General features: G+C 46.5%; 1 protein-coding gene across 1 annotated transcript in view; it reads left to right on the top strand.

The window, feature by feature from the left end:
• Positions 1 to 27,235, top strand: part of PTPN9 (protein tyrosine phosphatase non-receptor type 9) — an 82,865-nt gene that overhangs the window by 44,838 nt on the left and 10,792 nt on the right. The window contains exons 5-8 of the mRNA XM_058665492.1: positions 5,898 to 6,003; positions 14,967 to 15,077; positions 17,131 to 17,459; positions 26,576 to 26,669. Of these exons, the coding sequence (XP_058521475.1) occupies positions 5,898 to 6,003; positions 14,967 to 15,077; positions 17,131 to 17,459; positions 26,576 to 26,669 (640 nt within the window). The remainder of the gene's footprint in view (positions 1 to 5,897; positions 6,004 to 14,966; positions 15,078 to 17,130; positions 17,460 to 26,575; positions 26,670 to 27,235) is intronic.

The raw sequence follows: 27,235 nt of genomic DNA, 5'->3' as shown, positions 1-27,235 counted from the left end.
TGTGAGGGTGGGTTTTCTGTCTGTTTTCCACCTTGGCTGTATTTCTGAGTAACAGACTGAGACCAACAATTATTCGCTGTTCTTCATTTCTTGAGAATTAGTTCCTGGGAGAGAATGAGGGAGAGATGACCTGTGCAGGTTCTCTTTGCTGGTTTTAAAACTCTCTAGGGCTTCATTGTCTTTTTTTTAAAGAGTTATTATTATTATTATTTTTATTGGAAAGTCAGATATACAAAGAGTAGGAGAGACAGAAAGAACTTCCGTCTGATAATTCACTCCCCAAGTTGCCACAACTGCTGGAGCTGAGCTGATTCGAAGCAGGAGCCAGGAACTTCTTCCAGGTCTCCCATGTGGGTGCAGGATTCCAAGGCATTGGGTTGTCCTCGACTGCTTTTCCAGGCCACAAGCAGGGAGCTGGATGGGAAGTGGAGCTTTCGGGATTAGAACCAGCCCCCATATGTGATCCTGGCGCGTTGAAGACGAGGACTTTCGCCACTATGCTAGTGTGACAGGACCCTTCACTTTTTTTTTTTTCTAAAGTAGGAATAATTCTGAGAATGTTAAAGGACATTGAGAATCAGTATTCAAGAGAGAAGAATCCAGAAATGTGAGGTTAAACAAAATCAGTTTTGCAAAAAGAACAAGTTCATAAGTGAAGGGAGCTAGTTCACATTGCCTCTCTCTCCACTCCCCCACCTTCAAGATAGGTGGAATTACTGCAGTTACAGACAAGGAGACTTGACGCCCCAGAAGGTGTGTGATCTTCTTTGTGGTCACCCCTCACTAGTCCATCTCTGCCTGAGGTCCTGACTTCTTGCCTCTTGGCCAAGGTTGTCTGTTCCTTGGAAGGCTGTTCACTGTCATACCTTCTTTCTTTGGTGCTCTCCGTTGAGTCTGTTAGAGCCCTCAGCGTGCTAGGCTGGTCCTTGGGTTGCCTGTGCTGCCATGGCTGAGACCCAAGCTGGTGAGGGGCAGCTGTGTGCAGCTGCAGTCGGGCTGTGCGCTTCAGGCCGGAATGGCCATGGGACTTGGGGCTGGGACACTGTGTGTTGCTCACAGCCAATGTACAGTCAGCTTTTACTGTTGGTGCTTGGTGGGAGAAAGAATGACACACAGAGATTGTAAAGGAGCTCTTGCCAATGTGTGAGGAGCAGTGAGGACCTGTGCAGCGTGGGATTCCTTAGCCCTTCCCTGCGACTGCTTGCCAGACGTCATTTCCAGAATATGGGCTCCTGTGAAATGCTGCTGTAGCTCAGGGAGTGAATGCAGTTCCAGTGTTGGTCTTCCCCTCAGGAGGCTCAGAGTTGGAACCCCTGCTCTGATGGGACAGGAGGCAGGACAGTGGTCACAGCTTGCTTCATCTGATATGAGTATCAGTCCCAAGGAGGGCTACGCAGATCAATCCAGTGAAAGCTATACTGTCTCCGTCTCCTTGTTCAAGGCCCCTGTGACACCTCAGCATCCACAGGGTACATATTAGCCTGGTAAAGGCCAACTGTATTCTTCCCATGGGGAAGGGGCATCATGGTTTCCTGTGTGGTCTTCCTTGTCCCCTCCTTGTCACTACATGCTGTGTTGCAAGGCCCAGTTTCTCTGACTCTCACTGCTCCAGAGTCAGAAATAATCTTCCGCTTGCTCTGCCTTGCTAACAGGTGTATTAGTTCATTTTCTCTGGCTAATAGCCCAATGCCACAGGCTAAGCAAGTGCAAAGAAAAGTTTATTTAGGCTTACAGATGTGAAGGTCAAGGCTGAGAAGCCACGTTGAATTTTATGGTAGCCTTCTTGCTGGCAGGACATCACATGGGGAGTGGAAGGGAGCACCTGTGTTTCCTCTGGGCTCTCCTTCTTCTCTTACAGAGCCCCCAGGATTCAATCATGGGGGCTGTACCCCCCAACTTTATCTAATCCTCACCACCTCCCCAAGTCTCCATCTGTAAGAGCAGAGTTGACTTAAGTTACCTCACAGTGGGGATCAGACTCCCCTGCAAACTTCAGAGGGGCATAATCAGGTCAAGGCAGCAGATGTTAACAGTAGCAGTCGTTTTGTACTTCATTATCCATAGCCTTGTCATGGCCTTGGCTTGCATGGCTATTATGGTTTTCATCTTGCACTAGAATGTGAGCACCTTGAGGGCTAGGAAGTTCTTTGTGACCTGCTATGATGGAAAATAGCTGGGTCTTGGCAAGTGAAGAGGAATGATGTCATAAACACCCTCATGCTGGGCCTGGTGCTAAAGTGGCCTAGCAGCTAAAGTCTTTGCCTTGAATGCGCTGGGATCCCATATGGGCGCTGGTTCTAATCCCGAAAGCTCCACTTCCCATCCAGCTCCCTGCTTGTGGCCTGGGAAAGCAGTTTGAGGACAGCCCAAAGCCTTGGGATCCTGCACCCACATGGGAGACCTGGAAGAAGTTCCTGGCTCCTGGCTTCGGATCGGCACAGCATTGGCCGTTGTGCGCACTTGGGGAGTGAATCATCAGATAGAAGATCTTCCTCTCTGTATATCTGACTTTGTGATAAAAATAAAATAAATCTTTTTTTTTTAGCTTTTTCCACTTTTTTATTGTATTTTTGACAATCTTTACGTAGTTAATTAGGGTAAAAAGATTCAAGGGCTACAGGAAAATGGATAAGACTATTGCTTCCATATTGTTTCCTTCATGTATCTGAGGTAAAGGGGGATTTTAAGGGAGAAGCCCCACCCAGTTTCCCACCCGGCCCAGGTCCCTGATGTGGGGCATACACCGAGGGCCTTGCCCAAGTGATTTTGATAGTTCAACAGTTATGAATTACTGCCAATCCTGTCACTCCAAGCATGATGAGGTCATTGAAGAATCCACTGATTGACATAGTCCATCATAAAGTCTCTGTTTGCCCAGAATTTCGCTGCCAACATATAGCTGAGGTTGTTGATTGACCTGTTCTGTCTTCTGTCTTTTCATGGTTAGGGTTCTAAGTCCGGCAGTTCGATTGGGGAGATCCCCAAAGAAACTTTGTCTGAGGTGATCCCAGACCAGATTCTTGTGTGTACTTACAAGCACAGGGCCCGGCACAGTCCATCACCCAAATCAGCTGGTGGTTGCAATTGCTGGGTTGGTTCTGTTTCCAGCCCTGTCTTCCACTGGAACCAATGGGTGTTGCAGTCCAGCCTGATTCTGCCCAGCACACACTCGGCCCTCACGTAAACCAGTGGGAGCTGCAGCCTAGTCGGAGCGACCCACAATAACCCCCACCAGATTTTTAAATCTTTAAAAAAAAAAAAATACCCTCATGCCATGACCGTCTTCAAAACGATCCATACCCAGTCTTGTTTCACTGCTGGCCCTGCGTTTTTCCACCAAGAGCTGAGGCCTTGCCTTCCCCCTATCATGTGGTGTCCCTCAAGATTGCAGTTTGAGGATATGGGGGTTAAAAGCCCGAATGTGACCTGTACAGCAATCCAAACCATGATCTCAGTTTTATTAGCACTGTGTTCTAACCAACTGAGCTAACTGGCTACCTCCCAGCTACCCTCTTTGTTTTAAAACAAGCGTTAGGGACTGTGTCTTAAACACGGTGGTGCTCCCCAACGCCTGACAACTCGGGAGTCCCACTTGGGAAGGAAGCAGTTGGCGTTCAATTTAGATGCCTTGTACTGTGCCTGGGAAGATGTGAGCTGCACTGAACTTTCCCTGGGCTCCTGGGCCTTGCAGACGAGCACCTTCTCTCCTGCAGTGAACAGCCAGGATCACAGTACACAGGCTTGTTTTCTGTTCCACTGCCTTTTCCCTGACACAGCCTTCTGTTTAAACCTTACACAGTCTGGAGCCATGACGGGAAACCTATAGCACTTCAAAATAGGCCTGGGGAGCAAATGGAGAAATGGCATTTTAGGTCTGGATAATCTACTCAATAATTGTACCACTTAGCTTTTTGGTAATACTTCAAAACTTTGAGAGGCAAAGCAAGCATGTTCATGCTTCCCTCTGCTGGTCACTCTAAATGCTTGTCATAACTAGGAGCATGCTATTCCATCCAGATCTTCTGTGATGCTGGCAGGGACCCAATCATGTGAGCTGTCTCCTGCTGCTTCCAGGAACAGGTGGCAGGCAGGAAGCTGGAATCAGAAGTGGAGCCAGAACATTTCAGTACAAGATGCAGGTGTACCAGGTGGCATTGTAACCACGGGACTGAATGCCCACTCTGCGCCACATGTTTTAGCAGCATCTTCATCTTGAGGAATCATAGTCTGTCTGGGGTTGGGTGCAAAGTGTCCAGATAAAACCCGGATGTACACATTATGTGCCAGTTAAGACTGATTTTCTGGGGAAACCTGTTTGTGCTTCAGAATGAGAGGTTTTGGAGATGCTACCTCCTGGGTGGCTGCTTCTGCCCTGGATTCTGTTCAACTGAGGGAGCTTAGCTTGTAGGCTTCCGAGAGGTGCTGCATGAAGGTCACAGCACATCATGGAGGCGCCTTGTTTCAGGCGTGTGTTTTGGGTCATGTGCCTTTTCTCAGTCCCAAACAAGTGCAAAAGCTGCTGTGAGTTTCTGTAAGTAGTGTGCTCATGCCCCTGAGTCCTGACAGCCACCAGATATTTGTGTCGGCAGCACCCAACATCTGGGCTGGAGCGGGTGCGAGGTTGGGATGTCTTCACAATTCAAGTATGTCTTCTCAGGCTCCACAGCTCAATCTGGGGCTAGGCCCAGTACCTTATAAAGTTCTTTCTGAGATACCTTGCAAAGATCATTTGTGCGTTTGCTGTATGTTCCATCAATTTATAGGAGACAAATTCACCATAAGCGAGGTTAGAGGAAGTTCTGTACCATTTCCCATGGGTCTAAAATATCTTGCTGGGCTCCCTGTCTAATGTAATGCAAGTCCGTGACTTTTCAGTCTCCGGAAAATCTGTCTCTATTTCTCCTTCTTTCTGTAAAACTGCCTTTTCAGTAAAAATAAATAGAACATTTTTAAAAAAAGATTGATTTAAAGGCTCAACATGATGGCTCAGTGGCTGAATCCTCACCTTGCTTGTGCTGAGATGCCATATGGATGCCGGTTCATGTTCCAGCTGCTCCACTTCCCATCCAGCTCCCTGCTTGTGGTCTGGGAAAGCAGTGAAGGATGGCCCAAAGCCTTGGGACCCTGTGCCTGTGTGAGAAAACAGAAAGAAACTCTGACTTTGCATTGGTTCCACTGCAGCATTAGCTGCTTGGGGAGTAAACCAGCAGATAGAAGGTCTTTCTCTCTGTCTCTCCTCTAAATCTGCTCCTCTAATGAAAACAAACACATATTAAAAAAAAAAAAGATTGATTTGAAAGGCAAAGTTATAGCGACAGAGAGAGAAGAGGAAGATAGAGTCAGAGAGCATGTTTCCACCTACTGATACATTCCTGAAATGACCACAAGGACCTGAGGTTGGCCAGGCTGAAATTAGGAGCCAGTGTTTTCCATGGGAGTAACCAAGTCCTAAGTACTTGGATCATCTGCTACGTCTATAGTTGAGCAACTAGAACTGGAATCTGCAATCATATGAGATACTGGCACTGTAGAAAGTGATTTAACTTTTTGTGCTACAGTGCTGTTCTGGAAAAGGAAACGTTTGGGTTGGATGTAGAATGTGTTATAGGATTTGGACAGGCACGTTTTTGGGGTGTGGACAACAGTTCAAAGTCTCATAACTTTTCTGGAGCATTCTGGCCCTGGGAGTTTGGCATTGGGTAAATCTGGTAAGTTCTCATTAGTAAGCATAGCAGACACCAGAGATAAACCATATTTTTCTAAGATCGGTGTAAAGGCAGGCAGTTATTTTGACCTCAGGTATGCCCTGTGTGTTATGGGTCTATTTTGCCTTAGGCTTTGGTCCTGCTCCATCTTTTGATTGCTTATCAATGCTGTGCTCAATGCTTGCTTTACAGCTTTGAAACGCAGAGAAATGGGTTGGTGTTTATCTATGACATGTGCGGTTCCAATTATGCCAACTTTGAGCTGGAACTTGGAAAGAAAGTCCTAAACCTGCTGAAGGTAAGGCTGCAAGAGGGCCTTCTCAACTTCTGCCAGCAATTAGCATTAAAAAATTTTTGTGTGTGTGTGGTGGTGGGGAGACTTAGGAATGATGTAAAATTCAGACCTTATGTTCAATTTAAAGGTTACCTGTAAATGATAACTAGTGTCTCAGTACTAGAAATGGTCTGAGAGTGAAGTGCGGTGAATCCATGTAATTTACCCGGCGCATGCCAAGGCACAGAAGCAGGATCTGCCTTTCCCATGGTTTGGGGAAGCATCTGTGCAAAATATCACCCAGCAAGTTCTAGACATGTTTGGTCTCTCTCTAGACTGCTTCCCTGCTGTTTTTTTTTTTTTTTTTAATCTCAATCTAATAAAAAAATTTGGTTTAAATGTCAGCTTAGTACACAAAGCTGTGTGTATGTTTATATATATATATATTTTCTAGTCACACACACGTGGGGTTACACAGAATCCATGCATACATGGAATCAGTGTCATAATCCCGTATCCCAAACTCTTAAGTTCAAAAGTTTATTTTTAAGTTTTTGAAGATTTTTAAGTGTTTATTTTCATCTACTTGAAAGGCAGAATGACAGACATAGAGAGGAAGAGGCATACGCTTGCCTGCTGGTTTACTGCCTAAATACCCATATCAGCTGGAGCTGTGCCAGGCTGAAGGCAGGAGTCTGAAACTCTATCTGGGTCTCCCACATGGAAGCATTAACAGGAAACTGGGTCAAAAACACAGTAGTTGGGACGTAAACTGGCACTGCAGTGGGATATTGGCATGTCGTACAACGACTTAACCTACTGCTCCACAACACTTCCCCACTTCTTGAACTTTGCAAGGTAATGTAGGGCTTGGGTGTTTAGCCTAGCGGTTGTCTGTGTTTCATATCAGAGTGTCTGGGTTCGATTTCCTTCAGCTTCCTGCTGATGCACATGCTGGGAGGCGGTGGTGATGGCTGTAGTAACTGGGTGCCTGCCACCCTGTGGGAGACCTGGATGGAGGCACTGGCTCCTGCATCCAGCCCTGACTGTTGTAGGCATTTGGGGAGAGAACCCCAGTGGATTTGAGCGTTTTCTATCTCTCTGCCCCTCAAACAGAGAGGTAAATAAAATTAAGACAAATGATAGTATGGTTTGTATGTGACTCTGTAATCCACAAATGGATGGGCAATAATAAAGGCTATAAATTGGCTGTGTTGTTTTAGGTCAGATTTTGCTTCCCAGTAAATTTTTTGCTACGAAAGGATTTTGAAGTGTTTGGTGCTTTTTGGGTTTCAGAATCAAGGATATGGAGATCTATGTGTGCCCATGCATACAACAAAACAGTTTTGGGGCTTGTGTGGTAGCATGTCAGGCTGATCCTCTGCTTGTGGCACTAGCATCCCTGAATGCGTCCTGGTTGCTCCATCTTGATCCTGCTCCCTGCTAATGACATGGGAAAGCAGCAGAGGATGGCTCAAGTGCTTGGACCCCCTGCAGTCATGTGGGAGACCCTGAAGAAGTTTCTGGCTTCATTCCCACTTAGCTCTGACTGTTGTGGTCATTTGGGGAGTGAATCAGCTGATGGAAGACACCTCTTTCTCTTTCCCACTCTCTGTAATTCTGCCTTTCCAAAAAAAAAAAAAAAAAGAGTGAAATTAAAAAAAATTACTGGCTTTGACCATTGCTGACATTTCAAGAGTGACCAGTGAATGACAGCTCTTTCCCTTTTTCTGTCTGTCTCTCTCTCTCTCCTTATCAAATACATTTAAAAAATTAAGTTTAAAATGAAGTTAAATAATAAATAATTAAATAAAAAAAAATTAAGTTTATAGAGAATTTGTGAGCATCTCCAAAGGTGATAAAACTACTAAATATCATAGCTAAAATACTACTAAAATTCTCTCCCCTTAAAGGTCGTCTTCGTGGAGAGCTTGGGGGTATATATACCCATCCTTTTTAGTGTGTGTATGTGTCTTATGTGTGCATATGTACAGAACAAGAGTGATTTATGATTCTTTTTCCTTTTTAAGTAATGGAATTTTACTAGTCTAGTGGTTGTGTCTTGTGGGTTTTGGCTGGACACTGTCACTTCCTCAGCTTTCCATTTAAGTGTGCAGAACTGATTCTCATGTTCCTCTTTTTGTTTTTTTTTTTTTAATTATTTATTATTTAACTTCATTAATTATATTGTATTATGTGACACAGTTTCATAGGTACTTGGATTCTCCCCACCCCTCCCCAAACCCTCCCACCATGGTGGATTCCTCCACCTTGTTGCATAACCACAGCTCAAGTTCAGTTGAGATTCCCCCATTGCAAGCATATACCAAACATAGAGTCCAGCATCTTATTGTCCAGTCAAGTTCAACAGCTTCTTAGGTATACCCTCTCTGGTCTGAAAACAGAGCCAGCAGAGTATCATCCCGATCAATTGAAAGCTCCAACATACCATCAGTAAAAATTTACATCATTATGGAATTAATTGACATAGTAATGAGTAACCAATATGTTAAAAGTAAATGCGAGTTCCCAGCCACCTTCTGTGACCACCTCACCTATACTTCAATTTTAGTTTATACACAACATATAACATTCAAAACATAACATGTTATACATAACATCATATCAGCTTAAATTAAGGCAAACACCTCTTTTTCTTTTTAAGTTTATTTATTTGTATTGAAAAGTCAGATTTACAGATACGAGAGAAGGAGATATAGAAAGAAAGGTCTGTCTGCTGGTACACTCCCTAAGTAGCTGCAGTGGCTGGTGCTGAGCTGATCTGAAGCCAGGAGCCAGTAGTGCAGCGTCCCAAGTCTTTGTGCCGTCCTCGACTGCTTTCCTAGGCCACAAGCAGGGAGTTGCATGGAAAGTGGGGCAGCCAGGACACAAACTGGTGCTCATATGAGATCCTGGCAGATAACAGGCGAGCATGTAGTCATTAGGTTATTGTGCTGGACCTATTTTCCTTTCTTTTATTAATGAATCTAACAACTAGAAAAAAAAGTTGAGTTCATGCTGTTTTTTTATTTTGTTACAAAGGCTTTAGTGAGCATCATTTTATATGCTTCAAAAAATTATGTTTAATATTATTTACATAGCTGAGAGGGATGCATACCCATGTATGCTTCCAGTTAGGGTGGGGAGGGTCCAGATATAGAAGAAGGTGAGTGGAAAAATGTTTTAGTTGGGCCCGGTGTGATAGTGTAGCGGCTAAAGTCCTCGCCTTGAATGCGTCATGATCCCATATGGGCACCAGTTCTAGCTCCACTTCCCATTCAGTTCCCTGCTTGTGGCCTGGGAAAGCAGTGGAGGACGGCCCAAAGCCTTGGGACCCTGCAGCTGTGTGGGAGACCTGGAAAAAGCTCCTGGCTCCTGGCTTCGGATCAGCTCAGCTCCAGCTCTTGTGGCCACTTGGGAAGTGAACCATCAGACGGAAGATTTTCCTTTCTGTCTCTCCTCCTCTCTCTATCTATGCCTTTAAATAAATCTTTAAAACAGAAAATGTTTTAGTTATTTTCTTTTTATTTTCCTGGTTTGCAGAGACAGGAGAGCACCACTCCTTGCTGTCAGCACGTGGGGATGGGAGACAGTCATTTGATGGCACTTTAGAGACCCTGATGTAGGAAAGAGTGTTCTGAGGATGTTACTAGTAGAGTGATTTAGACAGTTCTGAGACATGATTGGCTTTGTTGCCCAGGGTTGAGAAAATCTTTCCAGGATCTGTTAGCTGACCAATAAATCTGTGTGTATCCATAGACCTAGACACTTGCTACAAAACTTGATCGGTAGAGTTGTCCCAAGATTTCTACTGTCCATCCGCTGATGGAGCACTCAGTCGGACACGGCCCATTGCCAGTCTTAGCTCTCACCAGCAGGCGTCACAGGAACTGGCAGTGTTGTACCCCATCCTGGCTCTCGCTCGTGGCAATGTGGGTTGGCCAAGCCTGGCCCACTCCTAGAGCTGATCCATATGTATGCTGACTGGTATGGCAGCCCTGGCCTTTTGCCAGCCCTGGCTCTCACAGTCACCAGCAGGAACTGTGGCCAACAGGGGAGTTCCCTACTGGGTTCGCCCAATGCTGGATATTGTATGTGCCAGTGGATGCTACGGCCCAGACTGACATAGCCATCCCCTAATCGTGGCAGTCACTGGTGTGTACTGCAGCCAAACCTGATTGGTCCGCATCCATTGCAGCTCTCGTGAGTGGGTGCTAGAGTCTAGTCTGGTCTGACCTGTCCCCAGATCCAATCCCTGGGTGCTGTACCCTTGCCCAGCTCAATCCATCCACAGCCCTGTCACCTGCACTTAGCAATGAGAGCTGTAGTCTAGCAGAAGAGGCTCTAGAGTTCCTCCTATCAGGCCTGTTCCCAGCTCCAAGTCTTCTGCCCGCTGGTGGGTGTTTTGACCTAGCCTGGCATAGCCTGCTCACATTTCAGCCCTTGCTAGCAGGTGTTGCAGCTCATCCCAGCCAGGCACAGCCCATACCCTGTTGTGGCTCTCAGGCATGCCAGTGTGTGCTAAGGCCTGGCCCAGACTTGGCCCACACAAATGCTGACTAATGCTGCAGCATTGCCTGGCCTGTCCTGCCCCCAGCCCAGGCTTTTCTACTACCCAGCAGGAGCTGTAACCTAGTAGAGGAGTTTCCCAGATTCTCCTACCAGGCCTGCTGCTAGTCCCAGATTGCACTTGTGCCAGCAGGTGCTGTGGCCCTGCTTAGATATCGTATGTACCAGTGGATGAGGGCATGGTCTACCCTCAGTCTTGGCCTTTTCATTTGTCATGAGTGCTGCCTCCTCCCAGCCCCAGCTCCTGCAAATATCAGGTGAATTTTTGTCAGATGAATTCCGTGGCCCAGCCTGGCTTGGCCCATTACTACACCCAGCAAACTGGCGTGTGCTGCTATTCCACAGAGGCACACCTCAAGTCCCCTAAAAAATCTGCCCCCAGATTTGGTTCTTTCATGTTCTGGTGGATGCTGTGGCCCACCTCCTGCTTTGGCGCTTGTGGGTAGGTACTGTGGCCTAGCCCATCCAGGCATTCACCCAAACTCATTTTTCACATACATTGACAGGCAGTGGGTGATGCTGTTTAGCCCAACCCTGGTATCCCTCATTGGCAGGTACTTTGGCCTGACTCATACATGTCCTCTGGTTTCCCCGTTGAAACCACTATATCTCAGCTCTTTTTTTTGTTTTTAAGATTTATTTTATTTTTATTGGACAATCAGATATACAGAGAGGAGGAGAGACAGAGAGAAAGAACTTCCGTCCAATGATTCACTCCCCTAGTGGCCGCAACGGCTGGTGCTGTGCCAATCCGAAGCCAGAAGCCAGGAGCCAGGAGCCAGGAACTTCTTCCAGGTCTCCCAAGCTGGTGTAGGGTTCCAAAGCCTTGGGCCTTCCTCGACTGCTTTCCCAGGCCACCAGCAGGGAGCTAGATGGGAAGTGGAGCACCCGGGATTAGAACCAGCGCCCATATGGGATCTCGGCGTGTTCAAGGAGAGGACTTTAGCCACTAGGCCACCACGCTAGGCCCTATCTCAGCTCTTTTGCCTAGCTGCAAATGCAGTGGCCCAGTCTATGGAAGGCCGCAGAAGTCATTCCTTTCCTGTGAAACATGCCTTCAGCTGCCCTCAACTAAATATGTCCGAGATATCCTTTTCCAGGCAGTCGGCAGCCTCCCTGTGAGGGGGCCAAGGTGGTATGTCCTAACCTGGCATTCCTCACCGTCCTAGATAGCTTAAAAAAAAAATAGGCAACCATGGTAGCACACAGGTATAGTTAAACAAATTTGGTGTTAGCCAGGTTGAGACTGCCTGTTTTCCTCCTCACAGTCTAACACTTACCTAGGTGCAAGGCAAGCTAGGCAGTTGCCTACAGTTGGGTATATATTGTTTTGCATTTCTGATCACTGATTTTCTGAGGATAAGTTGCTACAAGTGGATTTGTAGAGTTGAAGGGTGTACCAATGTAAAATTGTGATAAATACGGTAAAAGACTTTTCTAAGGAGTTCAGTGGTATATTCCTATCAGTAGCCTCTATCACCAGAGTCTCAAGAACATTTTTTTTTAAAAGATTTATTTATTTTATTACAGTCAGATATACAGAGAGGAGGAGAGACAGAGAGGAAGATCCGTCCGATGATTCACTCCCCAAGTGAGCCGCAACGGCCGGCGCGTGCCGATCCGATGCCGGGAAGCAGGAACCTCTTCCGGGTCTCCCACGCGGGTGCAGGGTCCCAAAGCATTGAGCCGTCCTCGACTGCTTTCCCAGGCCACAAGCAGGGAGCTGGATGGGAAGTGGAGCAGTCGGGATTAGAACCGGCGCCCATATGGGATCCCGGCGCGTTCAAGGTGAGGACTTTAGCCGCTAGGCCATGGCGCCGGGCCGAAGAACATTGTTTTAAATATTTATTTATTTGAGTGGCAGAGCTGTAGAGAGGGAGCGAATTCTTCCATCTGCAGATTCATTCTCCAGATGGCCACAGTAGCCAGGTCTGGTCTTGCCAAAGTCAGGAGTTAAGAACTCTGTCCTTGTCTGCCTCATGGGGACAGGAACTCAAGTGCTTGTGCCATCTTCTATTGCCTTCCCAGGTGCATTAGCATGGAGCTGAATCAGAAGCAGAGGAGCTGGTGTGTTGCACACAACACTAGTTCTGATGTTGATTTATCATTTGTGAGTTTAATCATGTTCAGGGTTTTTTTTGGTAAAGATTTATTAATTTATTTGAGGGTCTGGTGCAGTAGCTTAATGGTTACGGGTCCTCGCCTTGAACACGCCAGAATCCCATATGGGCACCGGTTCTAATCCTGGCTGCTCCACTTCCCATCCAGCTCCCTGCTTGTGGCCTGGGAAAGCAGTCAAGGACGGCCCAAAGCCTTGGGACTCTGTACCTGCATGGGAGACCTGGAAAGAAGTTCCTGGCTCCTGGCTTTGGATCGGCACAGCACCAGCCATTGCGTTCACTTGGGGAGTGAATCATCAGACGGAAGATCTTCCTCTCTGTCTCTCCTCCTCTCTGTATTTCCACCTTTCCAATAAAATAAATAAATCTTGGAAGAAAAGATTTATTAATTTATTTGAAAGAATTAGAAAAAAAGAGATCTTTCATTTGCTGTTTCACTCTCTAAAATGGTCACAACAACCTGAGCTGTGCCAGACTGAAATCAGGTGCTAGGAGCTTTCTCCAGATCTCCCACCTCAGTGGCAGGTGTCCAAGCACTAAGGCCATCTTCCGCTGCTTTCCTAGGCACTTGAACAGGAGCTGAACAGGAAGCCAGGCCGCAGGAATTAGAACTGGCGCCCATATTGGATCCCAACGCTTGTAGTATGAGGGCTTTGGCCCGTAGGCTACTGCACCGGACCCTTTTTTTTTCTAGTTTTAAAGTGAGTTTTGTTGTTTTTTTTAATTATCCACAATAAGTGTAGGTGTAGAGCTTGGCATAGCAGTTGGAATGCTGGCATCAGTTGCTGGAGCACCTGAACTCAGGTCCTGGTTTTACATCCACTTCCAGCTTCCTGCTGAAGGCCAGCAATGCCTCTAGTACTTGAACGTCCCTGCCATTCCCATGGGAGATCCAAATGGAATCTCCTTCTGACTCTGGCCTTTTCCGGCCCAGTCTGGTTTGAGGAGTAAACTAGTGGATGGCACTTACAATGCCTGTCTCCATGTCAGTGTGCTATCTTGTGTTCTGACTTTCCTGCTTGTAATCCACCTCCCTGCCGGTGCACCTGGGAAGGCAACAAATGATGACCCATATTCTTGGGTCCTTGTCACCTGTGTGGGAGACCCCAGTGGAGCTCCTGGCCCAGCCTTGCTGTTGTGACCACTTGAGGGGTACACTCCTGAGTGGGAGATACCTCTGCTTCTCTTAGTGTCACTTTGCTTTTCTGATAAATCAAAAACTAAATAAATCTTTTTAAGAAGATGAGTGATGGGCTTGGCGTCATGGCCTAGTAGCTAAAGTCCTCTCCTTGAACACTCCGGGATCCCATACGGGCGCTGGTTCTAATCCCGGCAGCTCCACTTCCCATCCAGCTCCCTGCTTGTGGCCTGGGAAAGCAGTCGAGGACGGCCCAAAGCCTTGGGACTCAGTACCTGCATGGGAGACCTGGAAAGAAGTTCCTGGCTCCTGGCTTCGGATCAGCATAGCATCGGCTGTTGCGGCCACTAGGGGAGTGAATCATTGGACGGAAGATCTTTCTCACTGTCTCTCCTCCTTTCTGTATATCTGATTTTCCAATAAAAATAAATAAATCTTGGGAAAAAAAAAAAGAAGATGAGTGGTTAAGACAATACTCTAACACGTGGATCTTTTTTCCCCAGCAGTTTCTTCTCTTTGTGGCTCTTGGGAATTGGATCTTCCAGACTGAATGTCCATGTTCCATGGGAACTGTGTCTGGGAGGAGGGGTGAGGTTCCAGCTGACAGCAGGAGACCGAGCTGTGAGGATTAGGAATGGATGAGCTTCCCTCCTCCTGCCGTGTGTGGGATGGCGTGCCCCCTTCCCTCCATCCTCATTGGTGATTTGACCTGTCAGATCCTATGTGGTGGTTGCATAGCCACCTGCAGAGGTGAAGAGATGGATGGAATAAGGAAATGACACCTATGCAGAGATCAGACTCAGTGAGTGTGAAAGAGAAATGTTCTCCAAGTTTCATTTATTAGTGCTTTCATTTTTCCTTAAACTTTTAATAAGCGTAAGTTTCCTAAGCATTAGTGTTTATGTGCTGGTATGTGATATTGACAGGAGAATTGCTGATCGGAAAAGCCAGAATAGTTTTCTGTCCATAATGTCTAATGTCAACATGAGCTCCGTCGTTTCTTTTAATGACTTTTCTCCTCACTGCCCAGTGGCTCCCCGAAGTACCTGTCATCTCCCCCTACTGGGTTAGAATGGAGACAAGGGAATTAAACCTCAACATATGGCCTGAAGTCCTGGGTCCCTTTAGGCCTCTCACGTTCTCCTGCATTCTCTTCACAGGGAGCGTTTCCCGCCCGCCTGAAGAAAGTGCTGATCGTGGGGGCGCCCATGTGGTTCCGGGTGCCCTACTCCGTAGTCAGCCTCCTCCTGAAGGACAAGGTCCGGGAGCGGGTAAGACAGGGCCTGGCCGGCCCCTTCTCCTGAAGTGGACAGACACGTGTGCAGCCCAGTGGGTGAAAACCTGCCCTTGGTTTTCTGCCTTCTAAAGGGCAGACTGCCGTGGCCACTGCTGTCAGCTCCTTAAAGCTGGGGCTGGACTCTGGCTCTGCCTGTCCACAGCACCTGGCCTTAGAAGCGCTGAAAAACTGTCATTAAAGTGATTAAGGCACTGGTTGTTCGTTTCAGAAATGTAGCGTCCTGCTGCACAGACCTTAAGTGCTTTCCCTATTTTGGTCTACTTATGCTAGTTGAAACACTTTGATGGCCTAGGAGACTCCCAGTGTTTCAACATACTTTTATTCCTGCCATTGTTTTTTTTTTTCTTTTTTTTAAGATTCGTTGATTCATTTGAAAGGCACTGTTACAGAGAGAGAGAAAGAGAGAGGGACAGAGAGATATGTCGTCTATTGGTTTACTCCCCAAATGGCCATAACAGCTGGAGCTGATTTGATCCAAAGGCAGCAGCTTCTTCTGGGTCTGCCATGTGGGTGCAAGGATCCAAGCACCCAGGCCGTTGTCTGTTGTTTTCCCAGGAACATTACCAGAGAACTGGATTGAAGCTAGAGCAGCCGGGACTCAAATATATGGGATGCTGGTGCCATAGGTGGAAGTTTTGTCCATTATGCCATAGCATTGGCCCTCCCCCCTTTTTTCCTTCAAATAGCTGTTTGCTTCCATTTTCAACATTGTAACCCAATATTATCTTAACTTTATAATCTCCTGAGTGATTCAGGAGTGGCAGATACTGATACAATTACTGATGAAAGAAAGGACATGTGAAACATTGACCTCTAATAGGGTGAAGTAAAGATTTATTTAAAATATTATTGTCAGATTTTTGTGGCCAAGATTATGAAGTTAAATGAATAATAATGCAGGCTTTTGCCGCTGAGATAACTTGGGCTGGAGAGGGGAAGGAAAGGCTTTTGTTTAGAGAAGGAGAGATCTCTTTAGGAGTTCTGGAAAATTCTTTAGGCAAGTTCTTGTATTCAAATTACAGAAATTAATTATCCATGGACATAGAAACTCAAAATGTGTGAAGTGCTTTTTCTGATCTAGGTACTGAGAGGCAGTCCTTCCCTTGGAAGCCTGTGGTCCTGGTGGGTACCTATGCTATCTGAGAAAGGAAGGCAGTGGGCTCTATAGGCCCTGGACACAGCCTCAGGCAGTCAGGAAGGGCTTCACTAGGAAAAGCAGGCTAGAGCTGGTCCCTAAGGAGGACGGCATGGGGGAGAGGACTCCCAGAAGGGCACCTGCTGCAGGTTTAGGAGGATTAGCATTCCCATTCCACAGTGGCGCTAAGGCAAAGCAGCCTGGCTCATTCAGTCCCCCTCACTGTGGCTGCGCAGGGAACAGAATCAGGAGTGATGGCGACGCACAGGATGCCCCCTAAAGAGATGCCATTGTGTGTGTCAGCTTCAAGCAAGCTAAATTATATATGTATGTAGCTACATATAAAAGTGAATGAACCACTTTATATATTGAGAAACAAAGAATTCTGCTCACTTCGCTAGAGTGTTTCCTGGGATTTTCTTCTTCCAGTGGTCCATCTTGTGTTACATCCATTGAAAACCATCTTTGAGAACAGCTACACTGAGTTGAGATTACAGCACAAACTTGCCTTGGTGTGAGGTTGACACAGTTACCACTGCTAGCCATGTATTCTTAGCATCCAGATTGAAGGATCCCACATGAGGTAATGCTGGCAGCATGAAGCCTTGGCTTGCCACACCTTCCTTTTAGGTGTATGACAAGGACCCCCAAATCTAGGAGTGAATTTGATATACATTCTGGGAATCCAAGCTTTCAGCTGGGAAATACACAGGATTCAGGCCCAGGTGTCTCAAGGAAGCCTCCTGCCTTTATAAGCATACTAGTATTTCAGGTAAACCACAGCTCAATCCCCGAAGCCAATATGAGTATATTTATTCGTTATTGTCACTACTTGTTATGCCTTCCCCACACCCTCTCCTGCCATGCTCATTAGGTTTTTTTGGCCTTTCAGATCCAAATCCTAAAGACATCTGAGGTCACCCAGCACCTCCCCAGGGAGTGCCTTCCAGAAAACCTGGGTGGATACGTGAAAATTGACCTGGCCACTTGGAATTTCCAGTTCCTGCCCCAGGTGAACGGCCACCCAGATCCCTTCGACGAGATCATCCTGTTCTCCCTTCCTACAGCCTTAGACTGGGACTCGGTGCACGTTCCAGGTCCGCATGCCATGACCATCCAAGAACTGGTAGACTACGTGAATGCCAGGCAAAAGCAGGGCATCTATGAGGAGTACGAAGACATCCGCCGGGAGAACCCTGTGGGCACTTTTCACTGTTCCATGTAAGTAGAGAGGGCTTGCACCAGCCCGCTGGGGTGCAGGCAGTTTGCGCTCCCATTCCTACTTCCACAGCTGAGGCACTTCCTATGTGAAGGGATGTGGCTGGTGCTGAGAGGGTCCCTAACCTCCTACCTTAGTACTTGGTGTAGCACTTGTGCTCTGGAATTTCTGAAAGTCTTTAGAACCAATAGGGGAATCCTGTCATGACACATTTTTTTTTTTTAATCTTTTCCTGTAGCGCCAGTGTTAAAGGAAAAAACAAAGATAAATAAATAAATAAAAATAAAGGACAAACCAGATGGTGTCAGTATGGCATGCTGTCTGTTCCCATGCTCAGCAGGAGTTCTGGGCAGTTTGTACGGACAGTGGCTCCCTAGGGTTCTGGAAAGGTACATCTTGAGAGGAAGGGCTGGCGTGTGTGGTCTCATCCCCAGTCAGTAAGTTAGAAGAGCTGAGTCCTCCTGGGACCCTCTACCCTATTTATAGCACGGAGGCCTCTGTCTGGGTTAGCCTCAGCTCTACCTTGCTTGGTTACCGGCCCTGGTAACAGCAGCCATGCCTCTGCTCTCGTCCCTTCATGGGCTGCAGCTAAGTCTCTGTCCCATTTAATGAGCTCAGCTTGCTGGAGATGAGGGAGGCTGTCCGTATGAGTTGTCCAGACCTAGTCCAGCTTCACCTCTCTCTGCGCCTCTCTTTCCCTGTGGAACGTGTGACTGCTGGAGTTTGACATGTATTTCTCTTTGCAGCTTAACTGCTTTAGTAATCTATGGTTCTCCAGATGCCTCTCCCTGCTCATAGTTGCTGTCCAGTGTGGCTCGTCTGTGTGTTGTGGAGAACGTGGAGAGAGTGTTTCAGTAAAGAGAAATAATCTGAGATGACAGAAGTGGGGACAAGGAGAGTGAGCAAGGGAGGAGGAAACCAGTGTGCAGGGCCGGGGTGCACAGCAGAGCAAGGGGAGCGGAAGGAGAAGCACAGCACATGCCAACAGAGGCTTGCCTGCCTCACCAGCTCCAGACCCTGCCCAGCCCAGCAAAATCCCCTGGGGTCTTTGTTGTTATTTTATTTGATGAAGTTTCTCTCTCTCTCTCTCTCCCTTCTCTCTCCCCCCCATCCACTGGTTCACTTCACAAATGGCTGCCACAGTGATCAGGATCGGGGGCCCAACATGATAGCCTAGTAGCTAAAGTGCTCCCCTGCATGCACCAGGATCCTATATGGATGCCTGTTCGTGTCTCAGCGGCCCTGCTTGCAGCTCCCTGCAGGTGGCCTGGGAAAGCAGTCAAGGACAGTCCAAAGCCTTGGGACCCTGCACCTGCATGGGACACCTGGAAGAAGCTCCTCGTTCCTGGTTTCGGGTTTAGCTCAGCTCCAGAAGTTGCGGTCACTTGGGGAGTGAACCATCGGATGAAAGATCTTCCTCTCTGTATATCTGACTTTCCAATAAAAGCAAATAAATGCTGAGCCTGGCGCTGTGGCCTAGCAGCTGAAGTCCTCACCTTGAGCGTACCTGGATCCCATATGGACACTGGTTCTAATCCCGGTGGGTCCTCTTCCCATCCAGCTCCCTGCTTGTGGCCTGGGAAAACAGTTGAAGACAACCCAAAGCTTTTGGACCCTGCATCTGGCTTCGGATTGGCTCAGCTCCAGCAGTTGCGGCCACTTGGGGAGAGATTCATTGGACTGAAGATCTTCCTCTTTGTCTCTCCTCCTCTCTCTATGTCTGACTTTCCAATAAAAACAAATAAATCTTTAAAAAAAAAAAATCTTTAGGAAAAAGAAAAGACCATAAGTGTATTTCCGAATGTTTTTGCTCCAAAATAAGCTTACCTTTTGATTTTAATTTTCCACAAACATTTTGAGGTAATATTGTATGTCTTCCTTGGAATTCCAGATTATTAATGTATATATTAGGATCCCATTTATCGTTAGACTTAATTTTTCCATTCTACTTTCCCATCTACCATTTTATATAAGTTTCTCAAGAAGATTCATTCATTTATTTTAAAGGCAGTTTCAGAGCCAGGAGGAGACAGAGAAGGTTTTCCATGTACTGGTTCACTCCCCAAATGACCACAATAAGGGGAACTGGGCTGGAGCCAAGAGCTTCTTCAGGTTTTCCATGTGTATGCCGCGGGTACAGGGATGTGGGCCATCTTCTGCAGCTTTCCTGGCACATTGACAAGGAGGTGGATTATAAACAGAGCAGGCAGAATTCAAATTGGCACCCATTTGGAATGCTGACACTGCACGTAGTGGCTTTACTTGCTGTACTACAGTGCTGGCCCTTAACAAAAGTTTTTCATAGGAATGCATTGTGGTATAGTAGTGTTAGTTGCTGTTTGTGAAATCAGCATTCTGCATGTAGTACCAGCTTGTTGTGATTGCTCTGCTTCCAGCTCAGGCGCCCTGCTAATTTCCTAGGAAGACAGTGGAAGGTGGCCTAAGTACACGCGCTCCCACCATTCCTGTGGGATACCCAGGATGGAACTCTGGGCCTCTGGCCCAGGTGTCTCTCTGACTCCCCACCCTCTCATTATTTTGCCTTTGAAATAAGTAAATGCATATTTTCAAAATAAATTTATAACAAGATTGACCAAGTATGAGACAATCATGGATTCACAGACTGCTTTAAGAACAGTACAGACAGGGCTGTGGTGATAATGTCATGGCCTGCAGCGCTGGCGTCCATGTGGCAGCAAGGCCTATGTTTACTGAAGGACAAGAGGGAGCCTCCGGTGATGGATTCCTTTGTATCTTATCTCTAGGGACAGATATAAATCTACATATATGAATAAACGGCATGCTTAATGCACAAGGTGACCCAGGAAGACAGGAATGGTAGGTGGGCCTTATTGCTCCCACGCTCCCCAGCTGCACCCCGACCTCTGCCAGCACATACCTGTTCTCTGACACTGCAGTTAGAGACTTTCCAGATGTCATTGTTTCTGTCCATTCCAGGAAACATTTCATATAAATATTTGCAAGTAGGCTTTATGTAAACAGCAGTTTCCAATTCTCTGGGATAAATGCCCAGGAATGCAATTGCTGGATCATATGGTAATTGTGTTTTGTTATTTCTAAGAAACTGCCTATTTTCCAGAGTTTTGTGTGCTGCCAGCAGTGTATGAGTGTAAGCAATCTTTTCTGTTCTACTGCACCAGCATTTTAGTAGTCACTTTTTGAAAAAGATTTAAAGAGTTATAGAGGGAAAGATAGGGAGAGAGACAGAACTTTATTCGGTGTCTCACTTTGCAGGTGGCTGCAACAGCCAAGGCTGGTCAAAAACCAAGAGTCTAGAGATTTTTCCAGGTCCCTCATGAGGGTACGGGAGCCCAAGTACATGAGCCACCTTTGGCGGTTTCCCAGGCACATTATCAGGGATCTGGAATGGAAGTGGAGCAGTGGGGATTTGAACTCTCACTTATAGGGGATGCTGCTATTGTAGGTGGTGGCTTACCCCATCATCCCGCAATATTGAGCCCTGTGTTACTTTGAGTTTTATTTTAACTATTTAGGGTTGTAATAAGGTCACATTGTAAATTCAATTTGCATTTTTCTAATGATTGATGATATTGATCATATTTTTTTGCCTTGTGCCGGTCTTATAAACTGTCAAGACTTCAGAGTTCTTTATTTTTTAAGCTTTTAATTTATATTGAGAGCAGAGAAAGAGTGATCATCCATCGGCTGGTTTACTTCCCAGATGCCTGCAGACAGCCAGGTGTGGATCAGAGCCAGGCAGGAGGCAGGAGCTCCAGGCAGTGCTCCCATGCAGGTGGCAGAGGTCAGAGTGCTTGAGATGCCCTCACTTGCCGCCTCCCAGGGTGTACACTGATGGGGAGCTGGAGCCAGCATCCAAGCTGAGGGAAGCAGGCATGCTGCTGAGGGGTGCAGCTATTCCAAACTGTGTCTTTACGTTGTCTCCAATACCCACACTTAGATATTAGTTCTTTTAATTTTTTTAGTTACAATTTTCACTACATTATTAATATAGTTTTTTAAAAAATTATTTTTATTGGAAAAGCAGATACAAAGAAAAAGAGAGTCAGACAGAAAGATCTTCTGTCTGCTGATTCACTCCCCAAGTGGCTGTGATGGCTGAGCCGATCTGAAAACAGGAGCCAGGAGCTTCCTCCAGGTCTCCCACGCAGGTGCAGGGTCCCAAGGCTTTGGGCCGTCCTCGACTGCTTTCCCAGGCCACAAGCAGGGTCTTAATGGGAAATGTAGCAACCGTGATATGAACCAGTACCCATATGGGATTCCAGAGAATGCAAGGCGAGGATGTAGCCATTAGGTATTGTACCTGGCCCGGTATTTTGTTTTTCTAACGATTTATTTATTTACTTGAAAGGCAGAGTTACAGAGAGAGGAAAGGCAGTAATCAGAGGGAGAGCTTCCATCTGCTGGTTCATTCCCAAAATGACCACAAAGACTGGAGCTGAGTTGATTCAAAGCAAGAACCAGGAGCTTCTACGGGGTCTCCCTCATGTGTTCAAATGCCCAAGTCTTTCGGTCATCTGCTATTTTCCCAGACCACAAGTAGCGAACTAGAGCAGCTGTGACTCGAACCAATGCCCATATGAGAGTCTCGTCCTTGTAGGTGAGTAGTCAGTTGAGTCATTGTACTAGCTCCCTTATAAACGTTTTTTTAAAAAATATCAGGGTATTTTTGTATGCGATGTTGATAATATTTTTTATCCCTTTTTTTAAAATTTATTTTTACTGGAAAGTCAGATATACAGAGAGAAGGAAGGACAGAGCTATTTTGCTCCCCAAATAGCAGCAATGACTCGAGCTGAACTGATCCAAAGCCAGGATCCAGGAGCTTCTTCTGGGTCTCCCACGTGTGTGCAGGGTCCCAAGGCTTTGGGCCATCCTCGACTGCTTTCCTAGGTCACAGGCATGGAGCTGTATGGGAAGCAGGGCTGCCAGGATTAGAACCGGCGCCCTTATGGGATCCCGGCGTGTTCATGGCGAGGACGTTAACTGCTACGTTATTGCGCCGGGCTCCATCAAACCATTTTTATTTTATGTAAATGTTTTTGTTACATAGCTAAGTTGGTTATTGTGAAATGTCCAAATATATTAGATAATCTTATCAAAAATTTTTTTGTTTCTTTTGGTTACAGCCACCCAGTTTTTTTCAATTTGCTTGTAAGTTTTCATTTACTTATCCTTATTATTTTCCCATGTAGCCACTACAATTGTTTTACACTGTCATTATTTCCCAAGTAATCAAATGCGTCACAAATCAGTCCATATTCCTCCTGAAGCTCTTACCCCAGGGGTTTTCATTTTCTGTTGCCGTCCACGCTGTGGCCCTCCATGCTCTGGGCTGCTGCCTAGCATTGGTTCTGTGTGCTCCCCCTCCCCTTTTTTGTATTTGCTCTTGCTTTCTGGACTTCTATTGGTTTTTTTCTTTAACGTTCCACTAAAAATTCCATTTTATATGTTTTTAGAAGGTTATTTATTTTAAAGGCACAGCAACAGAGAGCGAGAGAGATTAATTTTATATCTTCTATCAACTTGTTCATTCCCCAAATGTTTGTAATAACCATGGCTAGAAGCAACACCTCTGGCTCTCCCACATAGGTGACAGAAGAGCTAGGATTCTAACTGGTACGTTGATGTGTGAAAAGGCATCCCCCGCCCCTGCTCACACAGAGACCATAGTTTGCTGCCTCGTTAGAGTCATCCTTTCATTTTCTCAATTTTCTTACCATGTAATGTTTTGTATTATGAGGAATTTTTTCAAGTTTGTTTCATCTCTAATCAAAGTTTGTATTTTGAAGATTATTTTTTTAAAGGTTTATTTATATTCATTATAAAGTCAGATATACAGAGAGGAGGAGAGACAGAGAGGAAGATCTTCCGTGCGCTGGTTCACTCCCCAAGAGGCTGCAAGGGCAATGGCCGGAGCTTAGCTGATCCAAAGCCAGGAGCCAGGATCCTCTACTGGGTCTCCCACACTGGTGCAGAGTTTCAAGGCTTTGGACCATCCTCCACTGCTTTCCCAGGCCACAAGCAGGGAGCAGGATGAGAAGTGGAGGAGTCAGGATGTGAACCGTTGCCCATATGGGATTCTTGGATGTGCACGGCAAGTTCTTTAACCACTAGGCTACTGCACTGGGCCCATGGAAGACTATTTTTGAAACGTTTATTGATTTGGTGGGCAGAGCTAAAATAAGAAGTAGAGACAGAGTGAGATCTTTTGGTTTACTCTCCAAATGGCTTTAATTGTCAGAGCAGGGTCAGGCTAAATCCAGGAACATGGAGCTTCTTCTATGCTTTCCTCCTGTGGCCCAAGCACTTGAGCCATCTTCCATTGCTTTCCTAGGTACATTAGCAGGGAGCTGCATGGGAAGTGAAATAGCCGAGGATGCTGTTCTTACATCACAGCACCAAGCCTTGATGATCATTTTTTAATTTCTAAGATTTTTTTTTTCTGGTTGTTCCTTTTTCAAAGAGTACTGTTCTTCTCTCAAATATAGTTAACACTATCTGTTTTCTCTTTGAGGGTATTAATTGTAGTCATTAAGAAGGCATTTTCTGGAGCCATTGCTGTGGCACAGTGAGTGAAGCTGCTCATTGCAGCACTGACATCCCGCTTTAAAGTCCCATTGCATATCCAGATGCTCTGCTTCTGATCCAGCTCCTTATGCACCTAGGCAGGCAGTAGATAATGGCCCCTGGACTAACGCCACCCTTTAGGGAGACCAGAATGGAGTTCCTGGCTCTGTCTTGAGCCTTGCCGAGATCTGGGTATTGGGGTCTTGCCTAGGTCTGGCTATTGGCTATCTGGGGTCATGTGAAAATAAGCAGTGGTTGAAAGTAGTCCCTCTTTGTTTCTCCCTTGCTCTGCCGCTCTGCCTTTGAAACACAGAAAGAATCAGTTCCCTCTTACTGGCTCTTTGTTGCTTTCCTTTGTTAGTTTTTCCTTGGACCCTGTGTTAGGGGTGTTTTTAGTCTGGAGGTCTTTGGTTGTGGGTTTCCTGAAAGCCTCCTTGGGTGGGACTCCAGGAAAGTGATCCAGCAGCTGTGTGTGGGCGTCCTCCAGGGCTCAGCATGTTTCCTCTGGACTGAGCACTTTGTCTAGAGCACAGGTCTTCACCTGTTTGTTGTGTGGGACCCCCGACTGGGGTGCATGCAAGACTCGTCTGGGAAAAGGGACAAGGTGCTCGCCATCTCTCATTCACATGTTTTCCTGCTTTGCAGAATGTAGGAGTTGAATGGGTGAATCATTTTGTCTCTAGGTATCCTCCTGGGTCCTAGTTTCTCTCACTTGGCCAGGTCAGTCCAAACTTTCGGGCTCGGCGCGGTGGCCTAGCAGCTGAATTCCTCGTCTTGAATGTGCCAGGATCCCATATGGGCACCAGTTCTAATCCTGTCAGCCCTGTGTCCATCAAGCTCCCTGCTTATGGCCTTGGAAAGCAGTTGAGGATTCCCCATATCCTTGGGACCCTGCACCTGCATGGAAGACCTGGAATAAGTTCCTGGCTCCTGGCTTTGGATCGGCGCAGCACTGGCCATTGTGCTCACTTGGGGAGTGAATCAACAGATGGAAGACCTTTCTCTCTGTCTCTCCTCCTCTATATATATCTGCCTTTTCAATAAAAAAAATAAAGTAAATCTTAAAAAAAAATCCAAACCGTTCATATCTGCTTTGTGTGCTAGAATGGGTTGAAGCCGCTTTAATATCTCTACTGGTGCCTTTGGCTGAATTCCAAATTGTCCTCTTATTTTATTTTAGTGAAGCTACTGGACAGAAGCGAGTAGGCATGTGTTATCAACTGCACCAGATTGACAGAATGTAATAAATTTATTTTAGACATAAACTTTGAACTCTCTCCCTCCTTTCTTCCTTCAGAGACATTAACAGAATTGCCTTTCCTGCCCATGTCTTATTTTATATGTATTTTTTAAAGATTTATTTTATTTTTATTGTAAAGGCAGATATACAGAGAGGAGCAAAGACAGAGAGGAAGATCTTCCATCCAATGGTTCACTCCCCACGCGGCCGCAATGGCTGGAGCTGAGCCAATCGGAAGTCAGGAGCTTCTTCTGGGTCTCCCACATGGGTGCAGGATCCCAAAGCTTTGGTCCGTCCTTGACTGCTTTCCCAGACCACAGGCAGGGACCTGGATAGGAAGTGGAGCTGCCGGGATTAGAACCGGCGCCCATATGGGATCCTGGCGCGTTCAAGGCATATACTTTAACCACTATGCTATCATGCTGCGCCCAATTTTATATTATTTTTAAGATTTCTTTTATTTATGTGTCAAAATCCAAAGTTACAAAGAGGGAGACAGCAAGATTTTCATCCTCTGCTTCACTCCCCACATGCCATAACAGCCAAGACTGGGCCAGGCCAAGGCCAGAAAGGAAGTAAGAGCTTTGGCTGATCTTGCCCAAGGGTATAAGGAGCCCAAACACTGGAGCTGTCTTCTGCTTGCTTTCCCAGGCCCTTAGCTGAGAGCTGCATTGGAACTGGAGCAGCCAAGACAAGTCAGTCCACAAGGGATTCCAGTTCTGCAGGCAGCAACTACCCACTTGGCCACCTGCCAGCCCAGTGCTGGTTTTCCAGGAACTGTTTGAAACCCCTTGTTTATACTTGCTAAGAACAGTGATGGGGAATCATTTATTTATTTATTTAAAAGATGTATTTATTTTTATTGGAAAGTCAAATATACAGAGAGGAAGATCTTCCGTCTGATGATTCACTCCCCAAGTGAGTGCAATGGCTGGTGCTGCGCCAATCCAAACCAGGAGCCAGGAATCTCTTCCGGGTCTCCCACACGGATGTAGGGTCTCAAAGCTTTGTGCCGTCCTCGACTGCTTTCCCAGGCCACAAGCAGGGAGCTGGGTGGGAAGTAGAGCTGCCGGGATTAGAACCAACGCCCATATGGGATCCTGGCACGTTCAGGGTGAGGACTTTAGCCACTGGGCCATGCCGCCGGGCTGGGGAATCATTTAGACTAGAGAATGGAGAATGTGAAGCCTGACTATCTCTCCCTGTCAGCACTTGGTTCCCCTTGCTGTTATTGGTAGCTTTTGCGCATATCCATGCCTTCTTCCCTAGGTTCTTCTCATTCTGGTGTGTCTGTTTTATTTCCTTCAGGTCTCCTGGGAACCTTGAGAAGAATCGCTATGGGGATGTCCCCTGTCTGGACCAAACCAGAGTGAAGCTGACGAAACGGAGCGGCTACGCTCAGGTACATAGATGGATGGCCCATCTTTTTTGGGCCCTGAGTGGAACATAACGCCTTTCCAGAACAAGCCTGCTGACTCAGTAATGGAGGGATACAATCCAAGGTCTGATTTTACTGGCTGGGGAGTTGTGGAATTCTCACTGCTAACGTAGTCTGGCTCACTTAGCCACCGTGCGTCTGTCAGCACAGGGCATTTCAGGTCAGAGCCAACCCTGCTCTGTGTGTGTGTCGGGGAGCAGTGTACATGGGTGGTGTCAGTGTCTAGGACTGAGAGGAGGTAACCAGATGACTGTACTCTTCTATGGATGAACTCAGTTATATCTGTACCCACAAAAGTCCCATGTTTAATACCTGAACATTTAGCACGTTTGGACTCTTCATGTGCGCCTTTAACGTTCATGTCCTTGTCAGTACTTCAGCCAGTTTTCAAGTTATTCCACCATGGTTTTCCAGAACAAATCATAGTATGATTTCTGAAAAGCTTATCCTGTTAAGGTAACAATAGGGGTTGGAAATTTTTCTTTCTACCTGTGTCTCGCGTATCTTCTATAACATTAGTGATTGGCTTA

This window comes from Ochotona princeps, chromosome 6 (assembly GCF_030435755.1).
Source record: "Ochotona princeps isolate mOchPri1 chromosome 6, mOchPri1.hap1, whole genome shotgun sequence".
Classification (NCBI taxonomy): domain Eukaryota; kingdom Metazoa; phylum Chordata; class Mammalia; order Lagomorpha; family Ochotonidae; genus Ochotona; species Ochotona princeps.
This window is presented reverse-complemented; position numbering and strand designations above follow the sequence as displayed.